The 27,059-nt window shown below is 39.2% G+C and overlaps 2 protein-coding genes across 3 annotated transcripts in view; both read left to right on the top strand.

Annotated features, from left to right (window-relative positions):
- Window positions 1-27,059, top strand: part of RB195_006112 (uncharacterized protein) — a gene marked incomplete at both ends in the record, with an annotated part of 47,024 nt that overhangs the window by 9,543 nt on the left and 10,422 nt on the right. Inside the window, 5 exons of one of the 2 annotated variants that reach the window (XM_064178992.1) lie at window positions 24,638-24,688; window positions 24,752-24,829; window positions 24,902-24,921; window positions 25,010-25,128; window positions 26,926-27,017. In XM_064178992.1, the coding sequence (XP_064035986.1) occupies window positions 24,638-24,688; window positions 24,752-24,829; window positions 24,902-24,921; window positions 25,010-25,128; window positions 26,926-27,017 (360 nt within the window). Of the gene's footprint in view, window positions 1-24,637; window positions 24,689-24,751; window positions 24,830-24,901; window positions 24,922-25,009; window positions 25,129-26,925; window positions 27,018-27,059 lie in introns of those variants that run through there. The other variant, XM_064178993.1, reaches the window with a different exon arrangement.
- On the top strand, window positions 7,172-7,549 carry RB195_006113 (uncharacterized protein; the record flags this gene model as incomplete). Its single annotated transcript, XM_064178994.1, has 1 exon — window positions 7,172-7,549. One exon carries the CDS (start codon window positions 7,172-7,174, stop codon window positions 7,547-7,549), a length of 378 nt encoding a protein of 125 aa, XP_064035987.1.

Below are 27,059 nucleotides of genomic sequence, written 5' to 3'. Positions count from 1 at the left end.
TGAAGCTCTATTGGTATGCTTCGATGGTTCTGCTTTGCTCAGCACGCTCAAATAAATACTGCCCAAATACGCTATTTTTTTCTACTTTGCATGCAACTGTTAGTCTTCTATGCGGTTACAAAGAAATCTATCATCAGTTGTCCGACAAGAAGTGGAAAGTGTGCTTTCAAATGCACTAGAGAGGCTCTCGGAAAAGTTGTTGTGGTTTTGAAATTGTTGCAGAAGAGCGATATCGAGGCTAGCAGAATGTTCTTTAAACTCAGGCAAAAAGAACGAAGACTGGATGATTTGGAGTACAGAAGCTGAGAAACCCTTAATCCAGTTTGACTGCTATAGTTGCGCACTGACGTGCAAGTAAACATCAGTCATTTTTCCTCTTGTATGACTGCGGCTTATACCTGACCTTTGTGAACGCCAACGCATAGCTGAACCCTCTACTCAAATGGCCCTACGTCTCCCAGCACGGCCACGCTGTCTGAACAGTCTCTACAGTATCTATTGATAATGTAGTATCCGTCTGTCTTCAGCATCCATTATATCAATCTAAAGCAAAACCGCAAAATTTTGTGGATTCAGAAACGGTCCCCTACCTGGAACACAGCGCTGACATCGTTCACCCCCTGATGCTGCTATTCTAGTATTCATCGAATTATTCGTGTGCAAATACAAATGCTGAGCGAAATGAGACTAGTGCTGCTGACCTTTCGCATCACCTGCTCCTTAAAAGATTCAACTCGATTCAAAAGACTCAAAATCCTTTTTTTGGTGCAAGAAATAGATGGCAGTAATCAGTTCCTGAATGTACAGTGTTACTATTATGTAGTTAAAAGAGTTAAACAACTATGACTTTTTTAACTCAGAAAATTAAAATATGCCGCATAATTGCTTCTGATTTTTGACATTTACACGATTTAGATATAAAATTTATAATTCAGTTAATTAATAGTTAATTTAGTTTCCATTTTTTCTTCTTATTACATATTGCGCATTACGCATACTATTATTTTTCCCTCCTAGACTGGTAGCCTCACACAACTGATGCTTCTCTCAATTTTTCATGTCTAATGGATGGATCCGTATACTTCGTACAAGTGTTCCAAGTGTCACACATTTTCAAAACATATCGATAATGAATATAAAAAATCTTTCCATATCCATTGCTACTACTGCTGTTCTCCGCAACACACGGTTAAGTGAGCGGTCTTCAGTGAAGATTCGTGGGAAATGCTAAGTGAAATATACAACAACTCAAGTAATCCTCAGTTCCGAATAGGAGGCAGATAGAGTCATCGTTCAACCATTTGAAAACACAACAGAGCAGATTTGATTTGTAAGCATTGCAGCACTTCACATTCTAATTTAGTTTTGACCAGTTGACCCTCTTTCGACAAGAATTACGTCTAGAGACGTAGCGCTCCTGACAAAATGTGATGTCAGGATGACTTTTCCTTCCTTTTTCCTTTTTCCATCGAAATTGAGTGAAAAAAGAAAAAAAACACTGCATTTCAAATTGCAAGTGAGCTACAAATGATGCTTTTTTTCTGCTCTCTTTGCATTCTAAATAGGAATAAAAATGCCTAAAGACAGCTTATCACGACTCTGACGATGTTCGGATATTGCGGGCAAATATAGACTCCGAGATGCAGATTACGATTATGGCTCCACTCAATCCCCTTTGATCGTGAAAAACGGCGGTGGAATCTGCGTTTGTTCCTGCGAGGTGCTTAAAAACGCCCCACCCTTGGGCACGGGTCACGCCTACAAGCGATCGGTCAATGATCAATGAGATTTCTTTTATTCAAATAAAAAAAGTGAATAGGCTTTCCGTCTAAAACTCCGTCATTAACCAAAACCTTTTTTCCAACAAAAATGATAGTGATGAAACTATATTTCTAACTAATGTTGCTAAACTTTTGTTAGAGAAACGAAGAAGGGCCTCCCTATCATGCTTTAAAAAACTTGGAAAAAAGGATACGGTATAGAGCGATTTGCAATACAGATACCATGAATATTCTATTCATTTCTTCCATGTCGAGCTGCTCGGAAAAATGCATGCTATACATTGTAAGATTTAAAACGTGTTCGTCTAGTTTCATTCGAGGTATCGATCGTGCGAAAAAAGGATAACATTCAGAAATTCAACACGTATGAGAAAGGGTTTCTCTTGCAAGCCAAGCAAATGAGCGTTAATACTTTGAAGCTGAATGGTAAGTTCAACGAAAAAATCTAATTTTCAGAAAACATTTTGCGCAAAACTAATATCAATCACTTTTCTCAGTGACTGAATGCTTTCTTTAGCAAAAAAGAATGTGTGTTTAATCGTTTGCCTGACTGCAGCGTTCATAGCGACTTTTTCACGCTTTTATTTGCATCATTTATGTCTATTTATCGTTTGAGGATCCTATTTATTTGCAGTGCATAAATAGAGCGGTTTTCTCCACTCCTTTTTACATTTCATCGTTTCATTTTACATTTACATTCGTATCTATATGGCAACTTCTCTTTCCTTGGTTGAGTTGACTGAAAGGGAAGGTAAGAAAAACTCTCTCCTTTGGATCTGGTCCCCCTCATTCTCCTCCATTTGAAAGTTGTTTTGTATTTTCGCTTTTCTTCCTTTGTGTCTGTTCATTTTCAAGAATGCATAAGCCTCTTCCTCCTTTTCAGTCAAAAACATCCATATGACTTGCTTTTTGCTTAGGCTGTGAGAAAAGTAAAATACTACGTTTCAGAAAATATAGGGTAAAACGGATGCTGCTGTAATTGATTCAAAAAGGTTAAATATTCCCAGAAAATAAATTGAGTATGAATGGAATATACTAAAAGGCTCCGTTTCGGACTTCTCTTGTGTAGTCTCGCAAACGTGGTTGGTGGTGTGCAGGTATGTAGTAAGCGTTGGAGTCATGGTTAAACGCAGCGTATCACGATTTTGACGGTGCGGAACCCACAGCAAAAGCGCAGAGTTCGGTAAGAGTAGGTTGCGGAACTCAGCGTAATTCCAGTCATCTTACCCCAATCTTTATTTTAAAAAACAGCGTTTAAGACGCCTTTTTTTACGACGATTCCCCTTGTGCAGGCGTTCCGTTCCGATCCCATCACCAACCTATTCATAGCTTAGACTTGAATAGGGTGTGAGAGGTCATCATTGATCTTCGACCTCTCGCTCGTGGACGCGTCGCGCGCACGAGGGTGGCTCGTTGCAACTGAAATCTTAGTAAAAACGGCGTTTTCACGCCGTTTTCTACCGTGTTTGGGAAGACATGACCGGAACCACGCTGACTTCCACTATCTACTACCCGAACTCTACGCTTTCGCTGCGGGTTCTGCACCAGATCTAAATCTGGATACACTGCGTTTAAGGGATTTCACTGTGAGTTCTAGCTCACCGCAGTGACCAGTTGATGGTTGACCTCTAAGATTTCTGCCATTTTTGTACACTTTACATCTGAATGGTTTTTTCGCATTCCATTTCTTTTGGGCGTGTGTAGTGTAGCGGTTAGAGGTTCCGCTTGCTGCACGATCGATCGGAGGTTCGAATCTGGTCTAGTGCTCACCAAGCCTTTCATCCCTCCGGTGTCAATAAATTGGTACCAGACGTGTCCGGGGGATGAAAACACTGACTTGACACATCGGCTCGCTCCCGCAGGTCATTGTATGGGCCAGTTACACGTTCGTGAACCTCAAACGATTCAGAATTGAAGTGGACGTGGGGGCGCATCCCAAGCGGTTTGACAACAGACACTTTATCCTTTAAACTTTATTTTTCTTTCACCCAAAATTCGCTTTAATGTCGTTAAAAATCTAACCAGAAAGAGTTGATATTGCAAGAAAGGACTTCAGAGAAGTTTTTCACTCTAATATCATATTTCACCCTACAATTCCGCAGCATATCTTAATAGGCAGAAAGCCTTTTTATCTTTCTCCAGTCTCCCCTTCTTCTTCTTACTTTTTAAGCGGCTCAGAGACAGCGAATTATTGATTATTGATGTCCCGTTACACTGGACTTAGCTTTTTCGATTTTAGCTTAGTAACGAAGCAAAGTGAAGCCATCCACATCCGATTGCTTCCACTTTTTTGAAAGGATTATGGATGCACTTAAGGTTATTGACGGAAGGCAGTAACAGCTGATCTTAAAAAACAAAATAAAAAGGTCATTTATTGAGCCAAGCGTGCGCTAATTATCCAAGGTTCTTCAGCCATTAGAATCTCCAGTAAAACGGTTTCTTGGAAATAATCCTGAGAGTTGCGGTCAATCCAAGCGTACCAATTAGTGAGTTTCATTGGATTACTCCTTCTAAGTTCTCTTTAAAATGCTGGGGTGTTTCACATTTTCTAAAATTAAATTTCTTTCGCTGCAAACTAACAATTTAGCAGGACATAAATATACCAATTTCTATGCTTGGTTCGCATCACTTTTGAAGTGCTCAAGGGTGGTGTTGAACGATCTCCTTCTCCACCCAAAAAAAGCCTTTTTTAAGTAGAAATGATCTTGCAGGTAAGGGGTAGGTAAGTATGTTCGAATGAAAAAGATGGAAGGATTTTGTTTATTTTAGAAGTAGGTTTACGTTAAACAGGAACAGCCTCTCGCTATCCAGAAAACAGCAAAACAAAGTGGGCAACAATTCGTGCAACTGGTCGAACGCTTAAAACGTAGAAAAACTTTTCCTTGTCGTTTTACATCTAATTAACGTAATATGTCATCTATTGGGTGATAGATAAATTATATGGAATCAGGGACCTGTAAGCTCACTGACAGCAATTCCTCGTCTTATTATAAGATTTGTGGCAGCAAATTCAAACTGCTACCGATAACTGGTTCAAAGCATTTCTATTGAGCATCACCGACATCAGAATTCAGTTCTATGAGTAAGCAGAAAGCTGGTTACCATGTTGTTCTGACTGCATTTCTAGGAAAAAAAATCAATAATACAATAGAATAGGTCGAGTGAATATGAAGCAATAAGAAAGCATCTGTACGAGTCTGGATAATTTCGGTTCAATGTCCAACCTCAAACTTTTACGATAGCCCACGATGTGTTAATTCGCGGGTGGATTTAGCTTTAAATATCCTGTTAACTAAATCCATAGGACGGGTATAGTGTAAAGGTTAGAGGTTCCGCTTCCTGCATGATGGACCCGAGGTTCGAATCCGCCCTAGTGCTCACCAAACCTTTCATCCTTCCAGGGTCGATAAATTGGTACCAGACTTGTCTGGGAGGATAAAAACACTGACTTGATACATCGGCTAGCCACCGCAAGTCATTGTATAGGTGAGTTACACGTTCGTAAGCCTCAAACGATTCTGAATTGAAGTGGACGTGGGGGCACATCCCAAGCGGATTCATCAACGCCAAACACTTTGTCCTTTCCTTTATCCTCTATCAAAATCCATGCTTTCTTGTTTTGCCAACGATGTTTTGGTGAAACTTTATTATCACACGCATTCCATCAAGCACCTTTTCCTTTGCTATGGCTAGAAGTCAGACCATACAGGACATTGTAAGCTTTTTTTGTCAAACAAAAAAATTCAGCACATAATGTCGAGGTTTCAACAAGAAAGGATTATCTTATCATCTCCCGCCTCCCTTCCGAATACTCAAAATAAGAAGCTACGGCTGTGAGATTTTGGCCCTTCGATCCTATCTGATGATTTCATCTCCCTCTTTGCTTTTGAGAATTGATGGCCAAAAAAGATACCTCATCTACATTCTAAATGCAACAAAAGTGACATTCGTTGCATTCTTTTTTAAAAACGCAATCGAGGGGGAGAGCTCTGCAGTTTTTTCTCCTCGGTTTGTGTACGCAGCAGCGACGAACTTGCGGTTCCCTCATCTCCTCTCTCCGTTTTCTCATCATCCTCATGGAGAAAAGCTCATAAATTTCAGTAACACTGCGCAAAAATCTCAGTCGGCTGTGGAGTTTTGCAACATTACTGCAGCTGGATTTTTCTTCTCAGTTGGGTTCCGACCACCACCGTCACCTACTCAGCTGAAATCCTTACTACACAATACTATTTCTTTGTTCAAATTATTTCACAAAACCATGCTAGGGATTTTAACGGATTTCTCGTTTCCTGCTCATGCAAATACCCTACATTTTTTTGTGAAACATCTATTTCTGGATGTGAAACAATGCGTTGGGCATGCTTGCTCCATCATCACCATAGAAATGTAGCTAAGAAAATGAACGTTAATCTCTCCACATCCTCTAGCTCGCATTCGCTTCACAAACGTATTCCCACTTAGTGACTTATGACAATTTCCCTTGGTTTACTCGAATTTGGCGGAAATTTAGAGTACTCAGAGTATTTGCAGAATTTAATTTATCCGTGGTTTTTTTGTGAGATACTTTAATATCTATTGAGACCCAAATTTCACATCAGCCTAATTTCATTCTTTTTCTTTCAGGTTGTAGACTTTAGCGAGGCTCTGTCGCCCAGCACATCGCTAAAGTCTACGACCTGAAATTTTATCTGGCCGAAGGGGGCATGTAATCTTTGGCAGCAACTATCCGTTCCGAAACGCTGAATTGTGTATATATTGTATTGTATTCTATTGTATATAGTGTATATTGTCGAGAGAACTCCAACAAGCCGCCCTTTCTAAATTTCTGGGATATGTCTGTGCGCAGTTGCTAGACTGCAGTAAAAACGCACCAGATACCGGCTCGTCACCACCATCTACTGTGCTCATGCTGATGAAAAAAAAAATAGGAAGCTGTGCGATTACAAGAACCTGGTGGAGGAATTCGGCTCAACGTCATCTAGATGCGCCTTTGTACGACTGCGGGATCGCTGAGGACGTAAACTCTAGATCGTAAGTGCTCACGCACCTACCGAAACCGCTGAGGACAACAGTAAGGACGCCTTCTATGATGAACTCAATGCGTTGGTGTCTAGGATACCCAGCCAGCAGGTTGTCATTGTCGGAATAGATGAGAGCGCAAAAATGGGACTTTGACTTCAGCAATCCGATATACCATAAATGTCCGGCGTCTGTTTCACAAGGAAGCAAATGGTGCTTCCCTGTGAAACAGGCGCCGGACAACGGTGACCGTCTGGTCGACTTATGTAAACAGACACGCTTCATCATCGCCTTCATGTTTAAGAGGAATCGTCGATGCCATCAACTCACGTGACAGGGCATAACGAATTCCCGCGAACCTGTGTCTACACATGTTGGATTGCGGACCAGGGAGAAGCTCAGCGATGCGGATTTCTTCACAAATTGCATCGAGAGACGTAGTGGAACGTTTGACTCGAAAGTGGAAGGCAGAAAAGGAAAACCTACAACGGTTGCCGCCAACAAAATGTGCTCGCCGCTTCAAAAAAACAAAAGTGGTGGGAATTGAGGAAGCTGTGTATAGGTGCATTGTACAGAAGCGAGAAGCAAGCAGAGCTGTGATGGTTAAGGACATTAAAGCTGAAGCTTTACGGTTCAAATGCCCTTTGCCATCATTTATGGAAAGACCGTGGATAAAGTTAGAACTGAAGCTGTGTATATTGATTCGACAGGGCACGAAAAATCGAATTTTACCGTTGTCTTCTCCGTAACCGCCGCCGGAGAAAAAATGAAGCCGCTGACCATTTTCAAAAAGACGTTGATCCCGAAAAAGCAATAACAAACAACAGCACAAAAGAACAGCTTCACAAGAAACATTACAAAGTTGCGATTATTCCAGACGGAATGATCAAATATCTACAGCTTCTCGATGTTGGCATTAAGAATTCCTTCAAGAATAACGTGAAAACAGGATGGGAAGGAGGGATGGTTGTCTAAAGCTAGGTATACCAAAAGCGGCACCAGGAAAAGAATAAGCTACAGCGAAGTAGCCGCTCTGATTAGCGAAAGCTTCTATTCAATATCCGAAGACACGATCGTCAACAGCTTCACAAAGGTTTTAGATAAAGAGGTAGATGAGTTAAACGAAAATTTTAATGTTATGAATGTTTTGGCGGTGAAATGGAGGTTGAATAAAATTTCTGGTCATTTTTAAGACTGAAACTGGCAGCGCAAACGTGCGTTTTTCTCGTTCCCTTCCGGGAAAAAAAGCGGTCTTACTTATGTGATTCTAGGGTATAAAAAATTTGTACGAGCCGAATACATGTTTGAAAAGATTTTCTTACAAAACTTTCGTGAAGATTCCCAGAACATTTCTCGGTGTGCCGAGATCTCCCAGCTGCAGTGCTTACAATGCATGTCCGTCACCTGTTCGCTAGTCATCATATCATTGATTTATTATTTCTGTTATTATTTATTTAACTTATCGTTTCCTTTCCCACCTTTGTCTCTATTTGGAGCTATCGGCCTTGGCCTAAATCTATCCATTATCCAAAAACTCTTCGTTTTGTTTACTGTATACTCTTTTAGCGACGTTGTAAACACTCAATCATAGGCAATTAAGGCTATTCGGTTATTCAATCAGAATATTATTGTGCAAAGAGCTGTGTATGCATAATTATTCGCAAACTAAGCTGGTAATTCGAGAGCTAGTGTTCATTGTGTTTATGAACGTATTCCTGAAAACGTCGCAATGAAGACTTACCTACATGGAAATCGTACTTTTTAAGAACACCTACTTTGTGTCAAATTTTCCGGTATTATTTACGACTTCTGTATTTCTTAGCTAAATCGTTACATGCAGAACGAAAATTTACATTTATGAATGAATAATTGAAGGGGGAAAACTAGAACGTTATTGCCAGTTGTATCAGATGATAAAAAAGACTAAGTTGAACTAAACTCTTTTTTCTGCGGATTTTCTGGGATATTGTTCTCTTTTGGCAAGGATTGATTGTCTCAGAGTTTACTTAACACACACAGGTGTAAGTTTGTTGAGATTTTTTTACTATTTTTGTATTTTAAAGGCAGTCTTCGTCTGATCCGGAGTGAATTTTACCTCATAATTTTGTTGAGTGGTACACATTCGAATAATCCAATCGTGATCCAATTACCGTTTGCGTACGAAAAACTAACCAAACACAGCTCAAGGTGTCCTCAAGGAACCTTCAATGACGAAACTATGAATCCAATTCATAAATTGTTGCTGGACGAGTTGGTGAAGTATATGGTAGAAAAAAAGCAGTCTCTGTTTCTTTCTTTTTTTGACTTGAAGTAAAGGCTCCCTCAGATCAAAAAAGAAGAAACAGAGGTGTGATTCTTCAGATTAGTATTTCAAAAGCATTTGATTTTTAAAAAACGATAAAAAGAACTTGATGTGAATTAAAATGGTAAAAAAGTGGTTTTAGGATCATTGTGGACTAAGACTAAGAAAAGCCAGATACTTAATTTACGAGTAATTTTTCCTTCAAAGAATTTCTAAGCATATTTTGTCGCTGGGAGGGTCATTTCGCACTTCAAAGGCTACAGTGCAGCCACCTGCCTACTCGTCATCGTGTTATCCACTGATTTATTGCTTTTAACACCTCGATCGTTTTAGAATTGCTGCCGATTATTATTGTTGATTTATTGTTTTATTATTATTGACTATTGATTTATATCTATTGCCAAAAAACTATGCTCGTTCTCATTATTTATATATGAAGAAATGCTTACTAAATTTAAGAGTTTTGACTAACTATTTTCTGTGAGCCGGGATTTGATCAGTCTGAATGAAGCTTAGATTTTTGTAAAATAGTAGGATACGGCAAAATTGTACCATTCAGCTTGAATGTCTTTTTTGGGAAAATCTTGTTCACAATAGGAGAAAAATCGGATATTCGTTATCGAATAACATTTGTGTTGGTTCTCGTGAGCTCCTCAACGTTCTTTCAATTCTGCGAGTCAATTAATTCACGATCTGTTCAATTCACGCCTCCTCTAATCCAGAAATTGAAAGATTCCAGGCGTTGTCGTTTTATTTCCCTTGCACACAAATACCTTTGTTTTGCGATCATCTATTGAGCCTTCGCTCCTACATTGATGTTTATTTTTGAACGAAACCAGAAATCAACATAAGCTTCACGATATCCTCATTAATGATGTTTTTAGCTAGCGTGATCAACATTGCCTTAATTGCAACAATTTTCTTAAAGTGGAAATCGAAAATCAGCAATGAAACGTTTTATCGTTTCACTCCCATCGTCAGAATTCCTATTTTCTCTAAGATTTCGTTCATTCATGATTTTTCCCTAACGTCAGAATTAACATTGTGGGATCGATCATCGTCTTATATACTGATTATCGCAAAAGCTGCCCGCAGGTGAACGCTGATCATAGGTGATCACCGTTTTCCCCTGCTGCTCTAAGCCACTACGGAGGGTTTGAGCAGAAAGCGTGAATAGAAAGCCTATCTACAAATCCAGCACAATCATAGATCTCACCACAGGACGCGTGCTTTGATCCCACCACGAAGCTTCTTACCCCACTCAAAGCACGATAGTGTCGTCTGATAGAGTCGGCAGTATTTAGCAGCCTTTGGGATTTTCGAAAATGCAGTTCTAAAACCAGGGTTAGGACGTAATCGCTCAAATTCTTGTGAATTTCAAAGCCTCCTACTTTTTTTTCTAAAAGTGCAGAGGGATAGTATGACTTTGATAGTATTCCTGAATGTTGCCTTTAGTAATCTGAATTCTAGCCAGGTCTTGCCGTCAAAATTTAACGTTAGCTTAAACTCCTTAAGAAATACACATCCTATAGATTTTAAATTCTAAATCCAAATTCTTCAGGAAAACATTCCAAGATTGCCCATGCTCTACTGTCCTTGCATACCGGAATGTTGAATACGTGGCCTTTCATTGATTTGCTTGAGCTGTAGCCAAGATTGGTGCTCCTAGATTGTTCCTTGGGGGTCTGTTTGTGCAAACTAAACTGAAATGATTCATTTCTTGCCTTTCCGCAAAAGCAAACTGCTGTTACTTCTCTTATTCCTGAGGTTCTTGCATTCCAACTTTTGCTATGATGGCAAGTTACTCAATGTTTCTCAGCAAACAGAGGTGGCTAGAAAATGGTAGACTTTCACCATATTTTCAGTATAAAAATAAGAAAGTAAAACAAGACTATAGATATTCCTTTAGTTTAATTGATAATGTCAAACAGACTTAGTCTCGAGGGTAATTTTAGATAAATTTAGAGTAGGATAAGAGGATATAGAGTCTCAGCGCCTTCACTTCATTATAGCGAGAGTTAAACGAATGGGACTATTATGTATTACTGATTTCTGATTTATGGGCCAGAACAACTTGAAATTTAAGGAGAATGACGTCACTATACATAGCGATGGGCGGCTGTAGTGTAGCGGTTAGAGGTTCGCTCCTGCACGATCGATCGCAGGTTCGGATCCCACCAAGCCTTTCATCCCTCTGTGGTCGATAAATTGGTACCGCACTTGTCTGGGAGGATAAAAAACACTGACTTGACACATCGCCTAGCCCCCGCGAGTCATAGGCCGGTTACACGTTCGTAAGCCTCAAACTATTCCGAATTCAAGTGATCGCGGGGGGGCATCCCAAGCGGATTGATTAACGCTAGACACTTTATCCTTTATACATAGCGATATCCAGAGAGCAAAAGAGGAACAGGATAAATCATCATGTGGTATTTTTAGCTGAAAACATCTGGGCCATTCTTGTTTCCTGCGTCATCAGACTGATATTAGATCACCTGTTTGAGAAGAGTTATGCGAACTGGAATGAGTATTGTTTACATTCAGTATTATATTACAGCTTCAGAGCTTTTCCCCGGTACCTTTAGGATGTCAGTTCGCTTCCATGCTGAAAATACCAGCCCGCTAGGGGAAATTTTCACGTAATATCTAAGGTGAACTTCGATACAGCAAGTAAGAAATCCTTCTGATATGATCTGGTGTACGACCCTTTCCCCCCATTTTTTGCGTTTTTTTTTTCTGCGAAACGAAGCGAACTGAAGAATTGATTTCCCAGTCGCCAGCTTAGACAGGTTCCGTTATGATCCGAAAAAAATTGCTTAACTCTAAGCAACTCTTATGCGATGACTGGTGGTAGAATGTGGTTTTTCCAAGGTTACACGCGAATGCACGCAGCTACCTTCTCTTCTCTGAAGTATAAATTGTGAAGTGATGTTTTTCGGTATTTGCCCCAATCCTATCACATTACAGCGACAATTCTTTCGAAAAACTGTTACAACACAAAGTGCAGAAGATTTTCTACTGCTACTTTTGTATTCTATTTTATTTGCGTTCACGTCGTTGCTCCAAAGGAGTCCAAAGCATTATTTTCGTCCCAAAAAAATCGTGGTAAGGTGCAGAAATAGCATCAAACTGTTCGGTAGTGGCTTTACTTGACTGTTCTTTTTAAATTTTATTACTTTTTTCTTTTTATAATGAGATAAACGTGTTGCCATCCAAAGTTTGCCCTTTTTCTTTTCCAGCTTTTCCTAATTTGGTATTTTAAAAAAAGTACAAACGTTACTTTACAGCAGTTCTACTTTTCTAAGATCAATCATTTCTTGCTTATCCTAGTAGGAAAGTCTGTGTGCTCTTTCCTGATCCCAACTTTTTTCATTTATCCGTCAATGGTGTTACTCCGCTCGTCTGAAGACTTACCTTGGATGCCTATATTTCCATAGAATCTGGAAAACTTTCCCTTCCTGTTTTCTTACAATGGAAGTAGGGGCGGGTCAACGGTCAATGGTCTGCTGTTGTTGAATTCTACTAGATGTTCCGAATATGTTAGGTCTGAATAACTCATCACAAAAGTTATGAGAAGCAGTGTAGCACGAAATCGACAACAATGGATGGAGGGGGTTGTCATAGTTTACGAACATGAGCGTGATCACGTTCGGTTCCTCCAGTAATTCAGAAAAAAAGTTTGAAGTCTGAGCGTGGAAAGTGTGAAATGAGAATTGTGCGGTCCCGTTTCCCATCCGATGCAAGTTACTGCGGATAGCATAACCAAAAATACGAATATAAATATAATAATGATAATGTAACGGCTGGATAACTTCTGTCGTCTGCTTGCGACAAATTAGTTGAAACGTGGGCGTTCGATGACAACGTAGTTGCCCGCGTTCTATCGTGTAATAAGTTGTATCGGTGGAGGGATGAGATCACATAAAGCTGTTTCACACTTTTCTTGTGACGCACTCATCAAATTACTTGTCAACAACATCCCCACTCCTATCTATTCGTTACTAGATCCCAAAATTCACAACACTGTGATACGGTGCTTTTAACCCAATAACAGTGGTTTAATCTACTCATGCACAATTTACTTCGTTGGACTTAAACCTCAGCGCATCTGCTCGTACGCATTCACTCGTAAATTGTCTCACTCATTTAAAACCCTGCTCTATGAGACCATCACGATATCATGTGATAACAGTGCTCCAACATGAGATTTTTAATGTATTACAAAGAAATAAGAGTCTACATGGATAAAGAATAACGTCAGAGAATTTTCAAAGATCTAAAACGGATGATATTGCAGATTTTAGAGAAGAAGAAGATATGACATTTATGCCATGAAGAGATTTTTGGTATAATTTTTTCAGATTTTCAGATTTTTCATCGATCCTCCCTCCACTGTTTCCCCTTTCTTCTTATATTGCTATGGGAAACATAATCTGCGAGAAAGAGGTCATTATATATGTATGTCGTTTCGCAATACTTACAAAAATGAAAAAACACGCAACACTTGACGAGATCAGTTTTCTTTTCGTGTAACATTAATGTGAAAGGAACATCGTATAATAAATAATCCCCTTGAAGAAATTTCATATTCTTTCTGAGCGAATGTCAGGACACCCTATGACACCTTGTTAAGATTTTGGAGATAAGTTGTTGAAGTTTTCAAAACTTCTTGTAATGTGTAGAAGGTTGTTTTTATGCGGTCATATGGTATACTTAGTACTTTCTAGCAGTTTTTAAACTCGAGATTAGGTTCGAATTTATGCGAAGCTTCTCGCGGCTGACGCTTGCTCAGTATTTTCTAGGCTCAGAGCTGCTGCATTAAGTTGTATCAAGGTTGAGTTTGGTAAGATGATTGTGTGAAAAACCAGATTTTCATCTACGTACATAGACTGGTGATGGCTACTTTAAAGGCATCACTCCACGAATCTGAGGTGGTGCAGATTTCAGGTGGAGTATTCTTATAAGGGATAGTAGATTATGGAGAGGAGGGTGATTCCGTCCATTTCTTCCTAATTGCCGTAAAAAACGGCCCGGAAGATAGCGCTTCAGGCGTTCTGGCGCACTATTTTCTACAGGGAGTTCGACTGGAGCGCGCCAGCCTTGTGCGTCGCCGTTTCTTCCGGGCCGTTTTTTTTTCAGGGCAATTGGGAAGAAATAGACGGAATCGCCTTCCTCTCCATAATCTACTATCCCTTATAAGAATACTTCACCTGAAATCTGCACCACCTCAGATTCGTGGGGTGATGCCTTTAATTCGTCCGATAGATTTCGTTCTTGTTGCTTAGAAGATGAGTAATAGTTAGCTTGAATACTACCTGCTCAAGCACGACTGCATTGTATTTGTGTTTCTCTATTTATTTATATCTGTTTTTGTCCCTATGCCTAAGACATAAGGAACTGAAGTTCTAAAAGGACGAATATCGAGAAAATCGATCGAGAAACAATGGGATTTTTCCTATCCTAGATTAGTGTTTTGTCCCAAAACAGATCAATGCATTCAAAAGACCCGTTATGGACCACTGAGTTATTACTTTCACTAAAGGTTTTATACTGGTTGTAGTTCTTCTTCTTCTTTCGTTTAAAGCATCTTATCTGAATGGCATCATTTTAAGACGTCGACGAGAATATTCGACGACGTCGTCGGATTTGTTACTATTTTTTTCCGCCGCGTAGGGCGATCGATGTTCGATGATGATGGGGGACGCAATGATGAAAAATTCTTCGCGGGAAGATATCAAATAATCAATCTTTTCTGTGATCCTGATCCTGCACATTGTCCGACGATGCCGTTCGAGATTTAACGCGCGCAGAAGGAAAGGGGTGATGGCTTCAACATGTATCGAATAGAATAAAACTCCCTAATCTTGCAGATTCCATAGCTGCTTTGAACCCGGAAATGTACAAGTTGATAGTGCTACTACGTTATTGCCCCAGAGTGGAGTGGAGGAGAAGTGTTCTGAACCAGGAAAACTTCACTTTTTGCTGCAAACAAAGAAAAACCCTGCGAAACAGCATTTAATGCGTCACGCCACTTTTCGAATCCTTAATAGTTGCAAATCCCTGCGCAAATTTAGAATGTGCGAAATTCATGTTGTAGCACGCGTTCGTGTCAGGAAATGCGATATTTCCTTCGTGATTGCGTATGACTCAGTGCGATCGCGTAGCGTGTTCCAAAATATGCAGCGCTTATCATGGAAAACATACTGCTTACCATATCTTCCCTTTCGTCATTGGTATGCAATAATTCAGTAAGGAAGTTGGACTGTTTTTCACTGAATTTGTGCCATTTTGTAAGGAATTTGGGAAGGGCGGCCATTCGTCGGATTTCGTCACTCTTTATAATACACATATGTTTCATTCACTCATTATATCTTAAAATCCACCAAATTATTTAAAAATTTAAACCTTGACAAAACAAAAATATTAAACACAGGGTTCTTCCTAAGGCCTGCTGAAATATCCCGAAATAGTCAAATTTAGGAAAACAAATTAAGAATTCAATGGATTCCACGACACAAAATGGAATTCTAGAATTTAAAATTCAATGAAATTTAGAATCTTTTTTGGTTACTTTTGTTTGTTCCAGGCGGTTAGTCGAGAAATGATAATTTTCTGTGTTTTCAGTTTACACCAGTGACTTTCATGGATTCATTCCTATGTTTTGTAAAGAAAAAACATAAAAAAAAGAAGCAGAAGCACTTTTCTTTCCCATTTCTAAAGAAGAGTTTTTCTCTATAAACAATCTCTTATTTTAGAAACGCATCAGTCGAAAGACGTAAATGTTATTTTTTGGAAAGAAGAAAAAAATCGGGAACAATTTAGAAGAACTGAAATTAATGGAATTTTCGCCGTCAAATTAATAATAAATACAAATTCAACATTTCATGTTAAATAAGAGATGTACATTCCAATAAAAGAATGACAAATGCTCAAAGCATTCAAAAGAAGAAATTTGCGCAAATGTTCGCTTACAGACTGCGGAACAGAATAGTGTCATTGCTGCGGATTCTTCTTGCTGAATTTTTACTAAATCTCTCATAATCTGAACTATTTGCTTAACTTGGGTCTATTCTTTAGCTGGTACTTCAACCACAGTCTAGATGAAAACCATGATCTTACTTCAGGAGTCTGCGGCGCTGGCCAAATCTAGATATCCATTTCGTCTCCATGATCTGAACTGGGTCTGAACTGATGTTAAAGCACGGATTCTTGGTGCCAGAATTTGCCACTCAGCAAAAACTTGGAATCATTTATGATTTCAATCAATTCTGCTTCATTTTTTTTTCTAAATAATTCAGTTTTCGTAAGGGCGTTAAATGAAAATTTGCCACGACAGTGCATTGAGGTAATTCGTAAGGGGTTTCCACGAAATGACAGTGACATCATTGAGTGACATCATTTTCACGAATTTCTTATGCTTCGATTGCTGGTCAGCTAGGAAATGTCATCACCAGACAGAGGATTTTCGCTTCCATGTAGCCCTTTTCAATTTAACATACGGCTGTAGTTAAAATATTCAGCACTTGTCCTCTCCCCGTTTGCACTCATTCAACCTTCAATATTTATAAACAGCTTACCGCAAAATCGACGATGGTTGATTTTTTTCTACGAAAAGACAGCGTTAGAAGTGTAGACTTCGAATATGAGCGTAACCATGCGTGACCATTCTCGCGAACGCCGTCGTGAAAAACGGCGTTTCTATATAAAATTTATTACGAAGCACCTAATGACACCACTTTTGCATACGTGCTCTTACTCTCAGCAGTCTATTTACTGGTTTTGCTTGAATAAACTATGCGGTGAACCTCATTAATTTTTGTCCACTCGTCTGTAGTCGCGGAAAGTACAGCTGTTATGAGGTGTTTCGTTGGAAAATTCGAACTCGGAGGCTCTTTACCCCACCGTTTCTCACTACAATCAGCGGGAACTGAGCGCAATCACGCTCATACTCGTCTACACCCTCAACCTGAAGGGATCCTAGCACACTGTGGTTCGCCACTGTACTTGATATAACATCCTATGTACTAATTACTGTAATTCGGAAGTAAGGGGATAATTTTTTGAATGTTTTTTGAAAGAAAACTATTCGTGTGAAATATATTCTATGAAAGACCGAGCAAAGTGGATGTGGATCTTGACTGTGGTGATGTTAAGTCGTCCATTACCGCTTTGATTTGAATTATATAAATGTACAGATTTTTCCGAGAACTCCATGTACTTTCACTGCACCCTTTTGCTGAATACCCTCTTATCTCTGGATGTGATTCCATGAAATAATTTCCTCTTCGATTGCTTTCTGTGCATTCCAATATGCGCTTCTAATACTGAATTAATTCAAGTTATTTATGCAGGTGTGGATTATTGCCTATTTCCGTTGACATTTTTTGATATTTTTTTTGCAAAACGAAACTAAGAAAACAACGAACAGCTGATGAGTTGAAGTCAAAGAATAAGGATACGCGCATTTGCTGACTGCACGATGATTTGGCTCACGAATAAGCGGGTATTGCTATGCGCATGATCAGATAGTCAGAGTGGGCGATTTAAACGTGGAGATCGGCTGTTGAGTTCTAAAAGATGAAGGAGAAACTGTGCGAAGAGAAGCGTCAATTCAGAAAGTGTTTTGACTGTTTTCATCGGCAGTTTCCGAGTTAAGAAAAATTCCTCGTGGTTCGCAAAACTAGGTCACTTTGAAGGAATTATGAGTTCACCACAGAAAATGTCACATCAGTAATATTCACTACTAATATTAGTATTTTATACGGTGGTTTTGTTTTTCTGGGAGTACAATTACAGTAATAATAATGTAATCAATAATCACCATAATAATCAATATAATCATCGCATAAGAATGTTGGAATTCATCACTGAAAATAGCGTCGGTAGCGGAGCGGAATGCAAAAATGACTAACTGGAGCACTATGTCTTATAATGTGAGGAGGCCTACATGTGGTCGCGACCCGGCCGATTAGTGAATCTACGTGTAGCCAGCAAGCGGTACGGGGACTCTGTGATCTGCTAAAATTTGTGCTTCGTGCTTCATCATTCAGTATACTCTCACTTTATTGCCGTCCTTTTAATATGTCCTGTTTCATTCGTTTCTAGTGGTTTTTCTGGATCTGCAAAGACTTGCAATCATCTCGATTGTTTTCCTCTGTTTTTATCCCGTCATTTTGTAGCCTTTAATAGCGGTACTTCGTCCCATCGTAGCTCAGCACTAAATAGTAGTCTGTTTCGAACAACAGATCTCAATGTGGAATAACAAATGTGGGTAGGCACCAAGCCCGTTGTAATGTGGAGCTCAGCAACGGATCCTGGCTCTCTAGGTGGATTGGTGAATAATTCATTTCCGACAAACGGCGCTCATTGTCCGCTCTTTCATGGGACAGTGTAGGACATCATTGCCACTATCGAGATGAGTTCATCTCTCCCTTCTGTTCGCGTTTTGAAATATTTGGGTGATGCGTGAGCTGCTCGGCACAAATCTTTTTGCAAAAGTTTTGAGGCGAACTGACGCGCAGATCACAACGATGCACCACCCCCGTCTACTACTCAATGCCTGCGCTCGGACTGCTGTCGATTTCCTCTTTCCAGAAGGACGAGGTATAAGGGTTGAAGCAGTCTCGGAGTGTGGAAACGTGTGGCGGTAAACTTGTGCATCGACGTAATATGTGGGATACTCTAATTAAAGTCATGTGCCAATACTTTTAATGCTATTTTTAGGTTAGTGGTAGGTTGTAACTCCCTATTTTTCCGTACTTTCTACCTCTTTTTCTTCCATTTTTCTTGACATTTTGATTTTTGTAACTAATTGGATGCCTTTTCTCTTGGGGTACGTGATCAAGTAATGGAGCCAAATGTTCTTCAAAATTTTGAAAACTTTTCATATTTTTCAAACATTCAGCTGATGAAAAGTAAGGTCGCGCAAAAAATTGTCGTTCTACTCCGTTGATTTGTTTTAGATTTTTTCTTCAGGATAATAAGGTGCAATTGGAGGCTGTGGTTGTGAGTTTTTTTATCTCACTTATATCTCACTTTTGCACCGTTCGAAGATCTCATTTCATTGTTTTGTTCGAAACGGCGCAGAATATTTGTCGTTGTAACTGAAAGTTTAGTTTTTTCACACCATATCGCTGCTTTTTGATACTTGGATTAATTAATTTGTTGTTTTTGACTTAGTTTGACGGAGCTAATCGATTTAGAAACGCTATTCAACCCTAACGATTGTTCAATACGAACATAAGCGAGCATCCTTACATTACTTTTTATTTTTAGGATATTTTTGCAATCTTTTCTATGCTCGTTTGATTCAGACGTACAAATGTAGACTTACAAAAAAAAATGTCTAAACAGCGTGATCAAAACAACTGATAGAACGGGATTTCAACCTGTTTAGTCACTTAATTAACGTCAGCTGTCAGCAACACTTGTAAGGAGATGAAAACAATACAGGTTGCCCTGGTCTTACCACAACACCTTTATACTTTGTTTCTTCAATTTCCGGAGAACTTTTCCGGACTACCAATTCTCTGATTCGCAACAAACAGAAAGCTTAAGTCCCTATTTAGCTCAAACTTGTTATTTTGCCTACTGCTTTTCTTTCAAAGATTAGAAACGTGTTCACAACTTCGCTTAATGATCTTAATTTCGTTTTCGTCCTTATTTTCTTCTGTTTCTTTCCATCTCAAACTCTTATTAACCATAATTGGGAATACAAGGTCAATTTGGGTTTGACGTGAGACCAATGTTTCATTCCTCTCATAGGCGAATATCAACAGTTTTTCTTTCGAAGTTGTCAGTATTGCCTTATTTAGGCAGTTAAAACCTGCTTGTGTTTTTTTTTTCATGCAATTCGATACGGAACCCGGAAGGAAAAGGGCCAGAGGTGTATTTTCTATTTTCATTTTCCTTTCTCACAGATACTATCTGAAGCTTACGATAGAGTTGAGAAGCCTAGATTGCACACGAATTTAGTAAATTCTGCAACGAATTTACCGAGAACGAATGAATATAATTTTCTTTTGAAAACCCGTGACCATGTGGTAAACATGTCAAGAGCATTTCCTCCATGATCCAATAAAAAATTAATTTGTTTTCCTATCACTTACAGCTGTAGATGTGACAGAATTTCGTGCTCAAAATAGCTGTACAGAAAAAAACAGCATTTTTGTTCCTTGAGAAACCCTTTCAAAAAAGTCTAAGCTTCTTCCATGGAATAACGACGCAGAATCATTGATTCTTCAAAGAGAATACTGAGATGAATCGTTTGCTTTCTCTCTCCGTTGAGAAGGAACGTTTGAAATTAGAGGTTCATAAGGTATTGGAGTAGTTATAAGATTGCAGATCTTCGTGGTTTTTCTTTGTTGTTCCGTGCGTCGTTTCCTCCGCATGATTTTACCCGTCAATATTTATTTATAATAGTTAAATTTCAACTAGTTAGTGGCTCAATATAGTGTCAATTAACGTCAAACAGCCTTTTGCTGTTTATCCCCATTACTACCATTGGGCGATATCGTTAATGAACTTGAATCAGGAAATTGTGAATTTCTCTAATTCAATTAATTCAATTTTTCGAATGATGAAGTCTTCGTATGTTGATTTTAGAAAAAGTCTGGGAATCAGACTTTATTGTGTTTTACTTTTAAAGTTCAAAGTGTTTGGGTATTTATCATCTCATGTCAACCTCATACTCTTCTATTATTTTTTATTTAAGCAGCTTGTCCGTTTCATCACGGATTTTTTTTTTGTTGCGGTGACCCTCACGAATTCATTACTTACACAATGTGGGTGCGTTGCTCTAATATCCCGGAAGCAGAAAACGAATGAAGGATACATCACCAAGAAAAAGTGGCCCTGCACTTTTCGGACAATTTGATGAGACACGTCCACGCATCCAGAACAAAGAAAGATGATGTTTATGTTTTTTCAAGGCTGCTTCAAGCTGTATCCATTTCTAAATGAGCTACGTAAGCAGTCAGGAAAATTTCTGTTTTGCTGACCCTTTTTTGAGTGAGAACGAATATTAGTGAGGAAGGGTATACAAGGAAAGTATTCGATTCCTCAGTTTTCTGGCTGGATTTTTAAACACTAAATCAGTCGAAGAATTAAATGCTTTTTTAGCGGCGAAAACACCTCCTTTGAGGATTGATTTTATACGTCTTCGCTTCTTTTGGTTTCTTGAACAAGAATTTATGAGAAATGTGAACCCTCTTCTTTCGACTAGAGGTTTTCATGAGCAATCAATTATTATTAATGTGCGATATTCGCTTCAGTCTAGTTCAGATTGTGGACGGATAAAGACGTGTTCTTTTTGGCAGTACTACAACTCATGACCTTGACTTCTGTGACAATTAAATTCACGCTGGTTTAGAAAATTCTCTACCGGTGATTTCCACTTGTCTGTTAGCGATCGAACTGGACGCCCTGTTGAGTTTGATAATAACGCATTAAATCACTGGTGGGCGCTCGTCCTGAACTGAGTACTCAGAAAATAGCTAACACTTTTCAGGCTACTTGAACAACAGTCAAAAGTCATTTTCAAAAAATTGGTAAGGTTTGCGGACGGGGTATATGGAATTCGTATCTGCTGCAGTACGATCATTCCAGGCCTCACGCAGCAAGATTCAGCTAGGAGAAAATAATGCAGCTAAATGGGAGCTTTTACCACTTTCCCTATATTTTCTAAACATAGCAGCACACGATTTTCATTTTTCCCGATCGATGGAACATTCCTTAAGGAATAAATATTTCAAAAATATGGATGAAGTGCGGGCTCGACTAGAATCGTATTTTTCTTGGAAGCAAACGGAATCTCATGAACAAAGGATTGAAACAACCAGCAAGATGGCAAAAGGTCCTGGATAACGACGGAGATTACATTAGCGACCAGAGATCAAATTAAATTTAATTAAATTCGTTTTTTATTTTGTTGCCACTGAAATTATTGATTACTTATGCGTACCCTTAATAGCTTCTCTTTAAAATTTCCTACTACAAATTCCTTCCTGGTACTGACTTACTTGTAAAAATTATTTGGCTTCGAAGTAATAACATTCTCATGAATTTTCGGACAATATTTCCTTATTAGGTACGGGTTAACAAACCTTTTCTCTTTAATCGGATCAGTTCCATTTTTTTCTTTTTTAAATCAGAATATCCAGATAATTTAGAAGCCAAACTTCTGACTTTCCATTAAAAAATATCTGCCGAAATCCTTTAATTTTCTTAAGCAAACTCGATTATCCGTTAACTCTTCAACGATTTTCCAAAGAAAACGTGCAAACGAGTTCGATTCTCTTGCTCTTTTCCGTACTTATTCGGCATTTGATGTTCCTAGTTATGAAAAATCCGAATTGCGGATAGGAATAGACAACGGAGAATCTGAAGTAACGTAATGTAAGCAATTTCGGTCTCTGTTAGCATCGCCCTTGTGACAGATTGCGTTTCCGTCGAAATTATTTCATTGCAATGGAATGAACACAGCACATTTTTGCCAGGCATAAATCCTCGTCTGATTTTCCTAGTTTCATCCAGTGAATGGAAGATCTCATTCTGTATGTAGGTGACTAGCACGAGAAGTTCGCGAGTTCACCTCGAATTACTTCTCTTAACTGCTTCCTGTTGCAGCGTGCCCAAGTTCGCCGCAATTAATTTCTATCCTCCTGTTCTTCAGTCTTTTTCAGAAAGCATCTTCGGCCGCACCTCCATTTTCCACGACAAGCCTTTGGAACACACCAATATGTTTGTATGAGTAGATGATTCAGAATAGCCAAACTATCTGTCCAGAAAATATCTAGACCTTAACTTTATTTTCTGGTTCTTTCCTCATGATAGCAAGACTTATTGTTGTTCTCTTTTTTAAAAGCTCCAAATTGCTGAGAACCTCCTGAGTGCTCTTTAAGATACAAGAACCGTGTACAGTGTAACGTACAGGAATAACCTCGACGGTAAAAGTCAGGTTTTTCTTTAGAAGACGAACAGCGGCGCATATCTAGCTCCTTTCCACATGTCGCCATTTCCTTTTCCTCACTTAAGGACTCACTTCACTAAAACGTGTTGGTTCCCTTTTTTCCTAAATAACGTTCGTCACAAAATCAAAATGTATCGTCGCCATCAAAAACAAAAGAACAAAAGCTGGCGAAAAGCGACAGAACGTCATTGTTTAGTCGAAGTGTTATTTTCAAAGTCTCTTTTTTTATTGTCTTCATTGTTATTCAACTCAGCTGGTATTTGTTAATACTATGCAGATAAAATATCTTAGCAAAAAACTGCGAAAACGAGAGGTCACTTAATAGATTTCGAATATTCTTTCCTTTTTATAGAGGACCCGCACGGACAAATCTCTGGTCTCTTCTACATTTTCAGAATTGGCTTTCTAGCGGTCCCAGTAGACTCGGCGCGATAGCTGTCACTTCGTGTGATAGCGATTACTGTTTTCCCTAATTTTTACACAGCGAAGTAACAACTTTGCTGTGTAAATGACAGTAACTTGTGTAAGTTGCAACTAATTGTAGATTTTGAGATAATTTCTTTTCTGTGAATCGTGTTACTGAGTGGGTGATGCGCAATGAAAGGGTGTTCCGCTGCGCGTTCAGTCGGTCGACAGTCGACAGTTCGAAACCGCCCTGTGCCAGCCGAGCCTTTCATCCTCCGGCTTCGGCACCCGGCTACCAGACTTGAACGGGAAGGAAGGATAAGAACTCTGTCTCGATACATACATCATTTGGTTCCAGCATGTCGTTGCGTAGGCACACGCGTTAAAAACTCGACCATTCCAAATTGAGGTGGAACGCGTTGGAGCATCCCAGAGGAATGATTAACGCCCAGGGCCAGGGATGTAGTTGAGACCTTCTCATTTTCTCCAATGTAGTTGTTCATGTTGCAAATAAAAATTAACTATAACGAACAAAATTTTCGAAAGATAAGTCATTTAAATGGTAAATAGATTAAAATGTAAATAAGATGATGTAATGAAAAAAGGAAAATGAACGCAAGTGAATAAAAATAAGTTCAAAACATTTACGCGCGATTTGGAGCAGATTCTACTGATAAACACTGACGCTGAATAGAAATGAGCGCAGCGTTGGTGCGGACTTTGGTAGGTTGAAATAAACATTCATGACTTGGTCCCATAAAAGCCCAGAAAATCCAGGAATTGTGCGTTTTGTGGGGAAAGCTCTGCGCTGTAAAACAGTTACACCTTATCAACATGCATGTTAGCTAAATTTCTCAATAAATAGGCAAATCTTCAATACATTGAATTGGCCGTTACACCTTAGCGCCTTAGTAAATTTCTAATTTTTCATAAAAATTCAAAATTTCTGTTTTTTTTTCTGTGCTGTTGCATGTGATGTCCTCATAATAATGGAAGTGCAAATGTTTCTTCTGAAATATTTCATATTCAGATAAAGTTACTTTTAACAAACATGGTAGCTTTTCACATTTTCTCTCAATCTTCTCAATTCTCTCTCACTTCGAACGATCTTTCGCCAACGAATTCGTGATTCGTGGCAGTTCTTCAACTTTTTGCAGTGTTATGCTTGATGTAAAGGTGTTGTCTCCTGTTTTTCGATCCTATCAAGAAGAGGTACAAAAGTTTTTTATTAAATTGGGATGTGCAACCATATAGACGCGAGTTCTTGGGTTTCAGCCGGAGGATGGCGAACCGCAGACGATTCATCCGAATAAGGAACAGTTAACGAGAAGATACGCTATAATTCCTGAGCAGGTAATCGTAGCCCGCTGGGGTTCCATCCCAATCCAGCACTTACGGTCACTTTTCTGATTTTTCTTCTTGCAGCCATCTCTGCAGCAACAAAGGTATGCGTATGATCTCGTGATGCGGTTGTGTGTTAGTGGAAGACTTCAAGTACTTCCTCTGCTTTTCCTGATTTTCACCTCTTTTTAGTTCTCAAGAAGGTTGTTGCTCCTCGGACAATGTGATAATTGTACCTCATGTCCAGATAACTCCGAATGAGTCTCATCTCTTCAACAGAGCTATTAGTTCTGGCGGCGGTTTATTAGCAGGTGAACTAGAGCAGTTTATTTTATAATTTGCTGTCATCTTTAGAACATTATGTGAATCTAAGCAGGCGGGGAACTTAATATTTTGTTGTTACGATCAATTCCGCAATAAAATATTAAGATCTGGATTTCAAATCTGCTTCTTTTCTCGAATGTTCTAACTAACTCAACTCGTGAGCTGAATGGAGAAACGTTGACTTGGTCGTAAATTCGAATGTATAATTCGCAATGACTTCGTAACATCGTGACTTATGAATTTATAACCTCGAAGTGTGAGGAAACAAGGTAAGCCGCCGAAACGAAAAACTGCAACGTATGCGAATCCTCCATAGACATGTAGCTGCTATTGTTTTCGCAAGCATTCCCGAAGATAAGGAAAGAAATGTGGATGAGGAAGGATGAAAAAAATACTTCTTCTGTTTGAAATGTTCTAATGTTCTGTGAACTATTGCTATGTGAGATACTGTTATCAAATCTTTTTCCATTTATTGGGTGCTTAGATTTCGTTCTAGTTTTTTCTTCAGAGTTCAAGTCCTGGTAGATTCATGTTATTCACATCCTAAAAACAAGCTTTTAAAGGTGTCAAAATTCTGAAGTAGTAGTACGCTAAAATGGAGAAGAAGGAAATCTGAAATAAGTGACACATCCATACGCAACTTTCTCTTCTTTCTTCATTTTTTTTTCTTTTTTGGTTCACATGCGAACACTTCTTCTGTCCAGGAACTTTTGCAACCTCTACGAAGCCATCGGTTCGAAGTTAATATAACGCGTAGTCGGTGGACGTTACGTAGTTTTCAACTTCTTAATTACTATTACTACTACTTAGCTTTATAACCACCCACTACTACTTCATATTTACTTTACAGACGTATTTCTTCTTCATTTATCCGCTTTCCCTTCGTTCACCCTAACTAGTCGGAACATACGTCGCTCGCTCGCCTAATATTCGACCACAACGACTATGTATCATTTGTGAAATACTAAATACTCGTTAGGAATACTCGTTTTGATTCACGGCGCGAGCCGTTGCGGTTCCTTATAGAAGCATTCGTGATTAGCAGTTGTTGTATACCTTGATCTGTTGCGTCATTTTCACCACTTGAAAAAACCAGCACCCGATATGTTGGTCATTGAGTCACAAAAGCTGTCTGAACGCTTCCTCTGGGATAATGGGGCGTTTGAGGGATAACTCACTCATGACTTTGATTTTTCGAGGCTCAGATGAAGGGCGATCACGAAAGCTTTCCTTTCGATCAGAATCAATACCCATACGTGCTACAGCTCAAGCAAATCAATGAAAATAAGTACTCGCTCAACACATCCGTCCGTAGAAGCGTGTTACTTTCAAATCGAAAGTCTCTCACATCATAACTTCATAGAATTAGCGTGGACTAGACCGGATAACCACTTTCGTCGCTCAAAAAGTCTGAAGATCTGAAGCCAAAGAATTTTCACATGCGTAATACACTTATCTCGTTTACTGTAGTGTGCTGGATCGTTGGGTTTTTTTTCTCCGACAAGCAGCTCTGAGTGTGTTGAAAAGCATTAACTACTAGTCACAAAATCGTATAATCCATCAGTTGCCATGGATACTAAGATTCTGGCTCGCTAAGCACCAATCGCAATCGCTTCTTCTTATTTTCCGAATCTGTTATCTGCTCTAGCCACTATGGGAAACTGTCAAGAAATCCCCTTCTCTCAGTTCCCATGCCTTTCTAGCGAAATTTCAACGAAACTTTGCATAGTTCACTAATTTTGTATATGCGCTTGTTGAATAAATCATGAAATTCGATTGTTCAGACTTGCAGCGAGCAACGATCGCCGCACAAGCATTCTACGCCGAGAACAACGAGCCAACAAAGACGAGGTCGCCGTGGATCTTGAAACGGCTGGTGCGTTTTCGTCCTTCGTTTCCCCTTCATTTCCAATATGAA

Source organism: Necator americanus, chromosome I (assembly GCF_031761385.1).
Source record: "Necator americanus strain Aroian chromosome I, whole genome shotgun sequence".
Taxonomy (NCBI): Eukaryota; Metazoa; Nematoda; class Chromadorea; order Rhabditida; family Ancylostomatidae; genus Necator; species Necator americanus.
The sequence above is the reverse complement of the archived record's forward strand: the minus strand, read 5'-3'. Positions and strand labels throughout refer to the sequence as shown.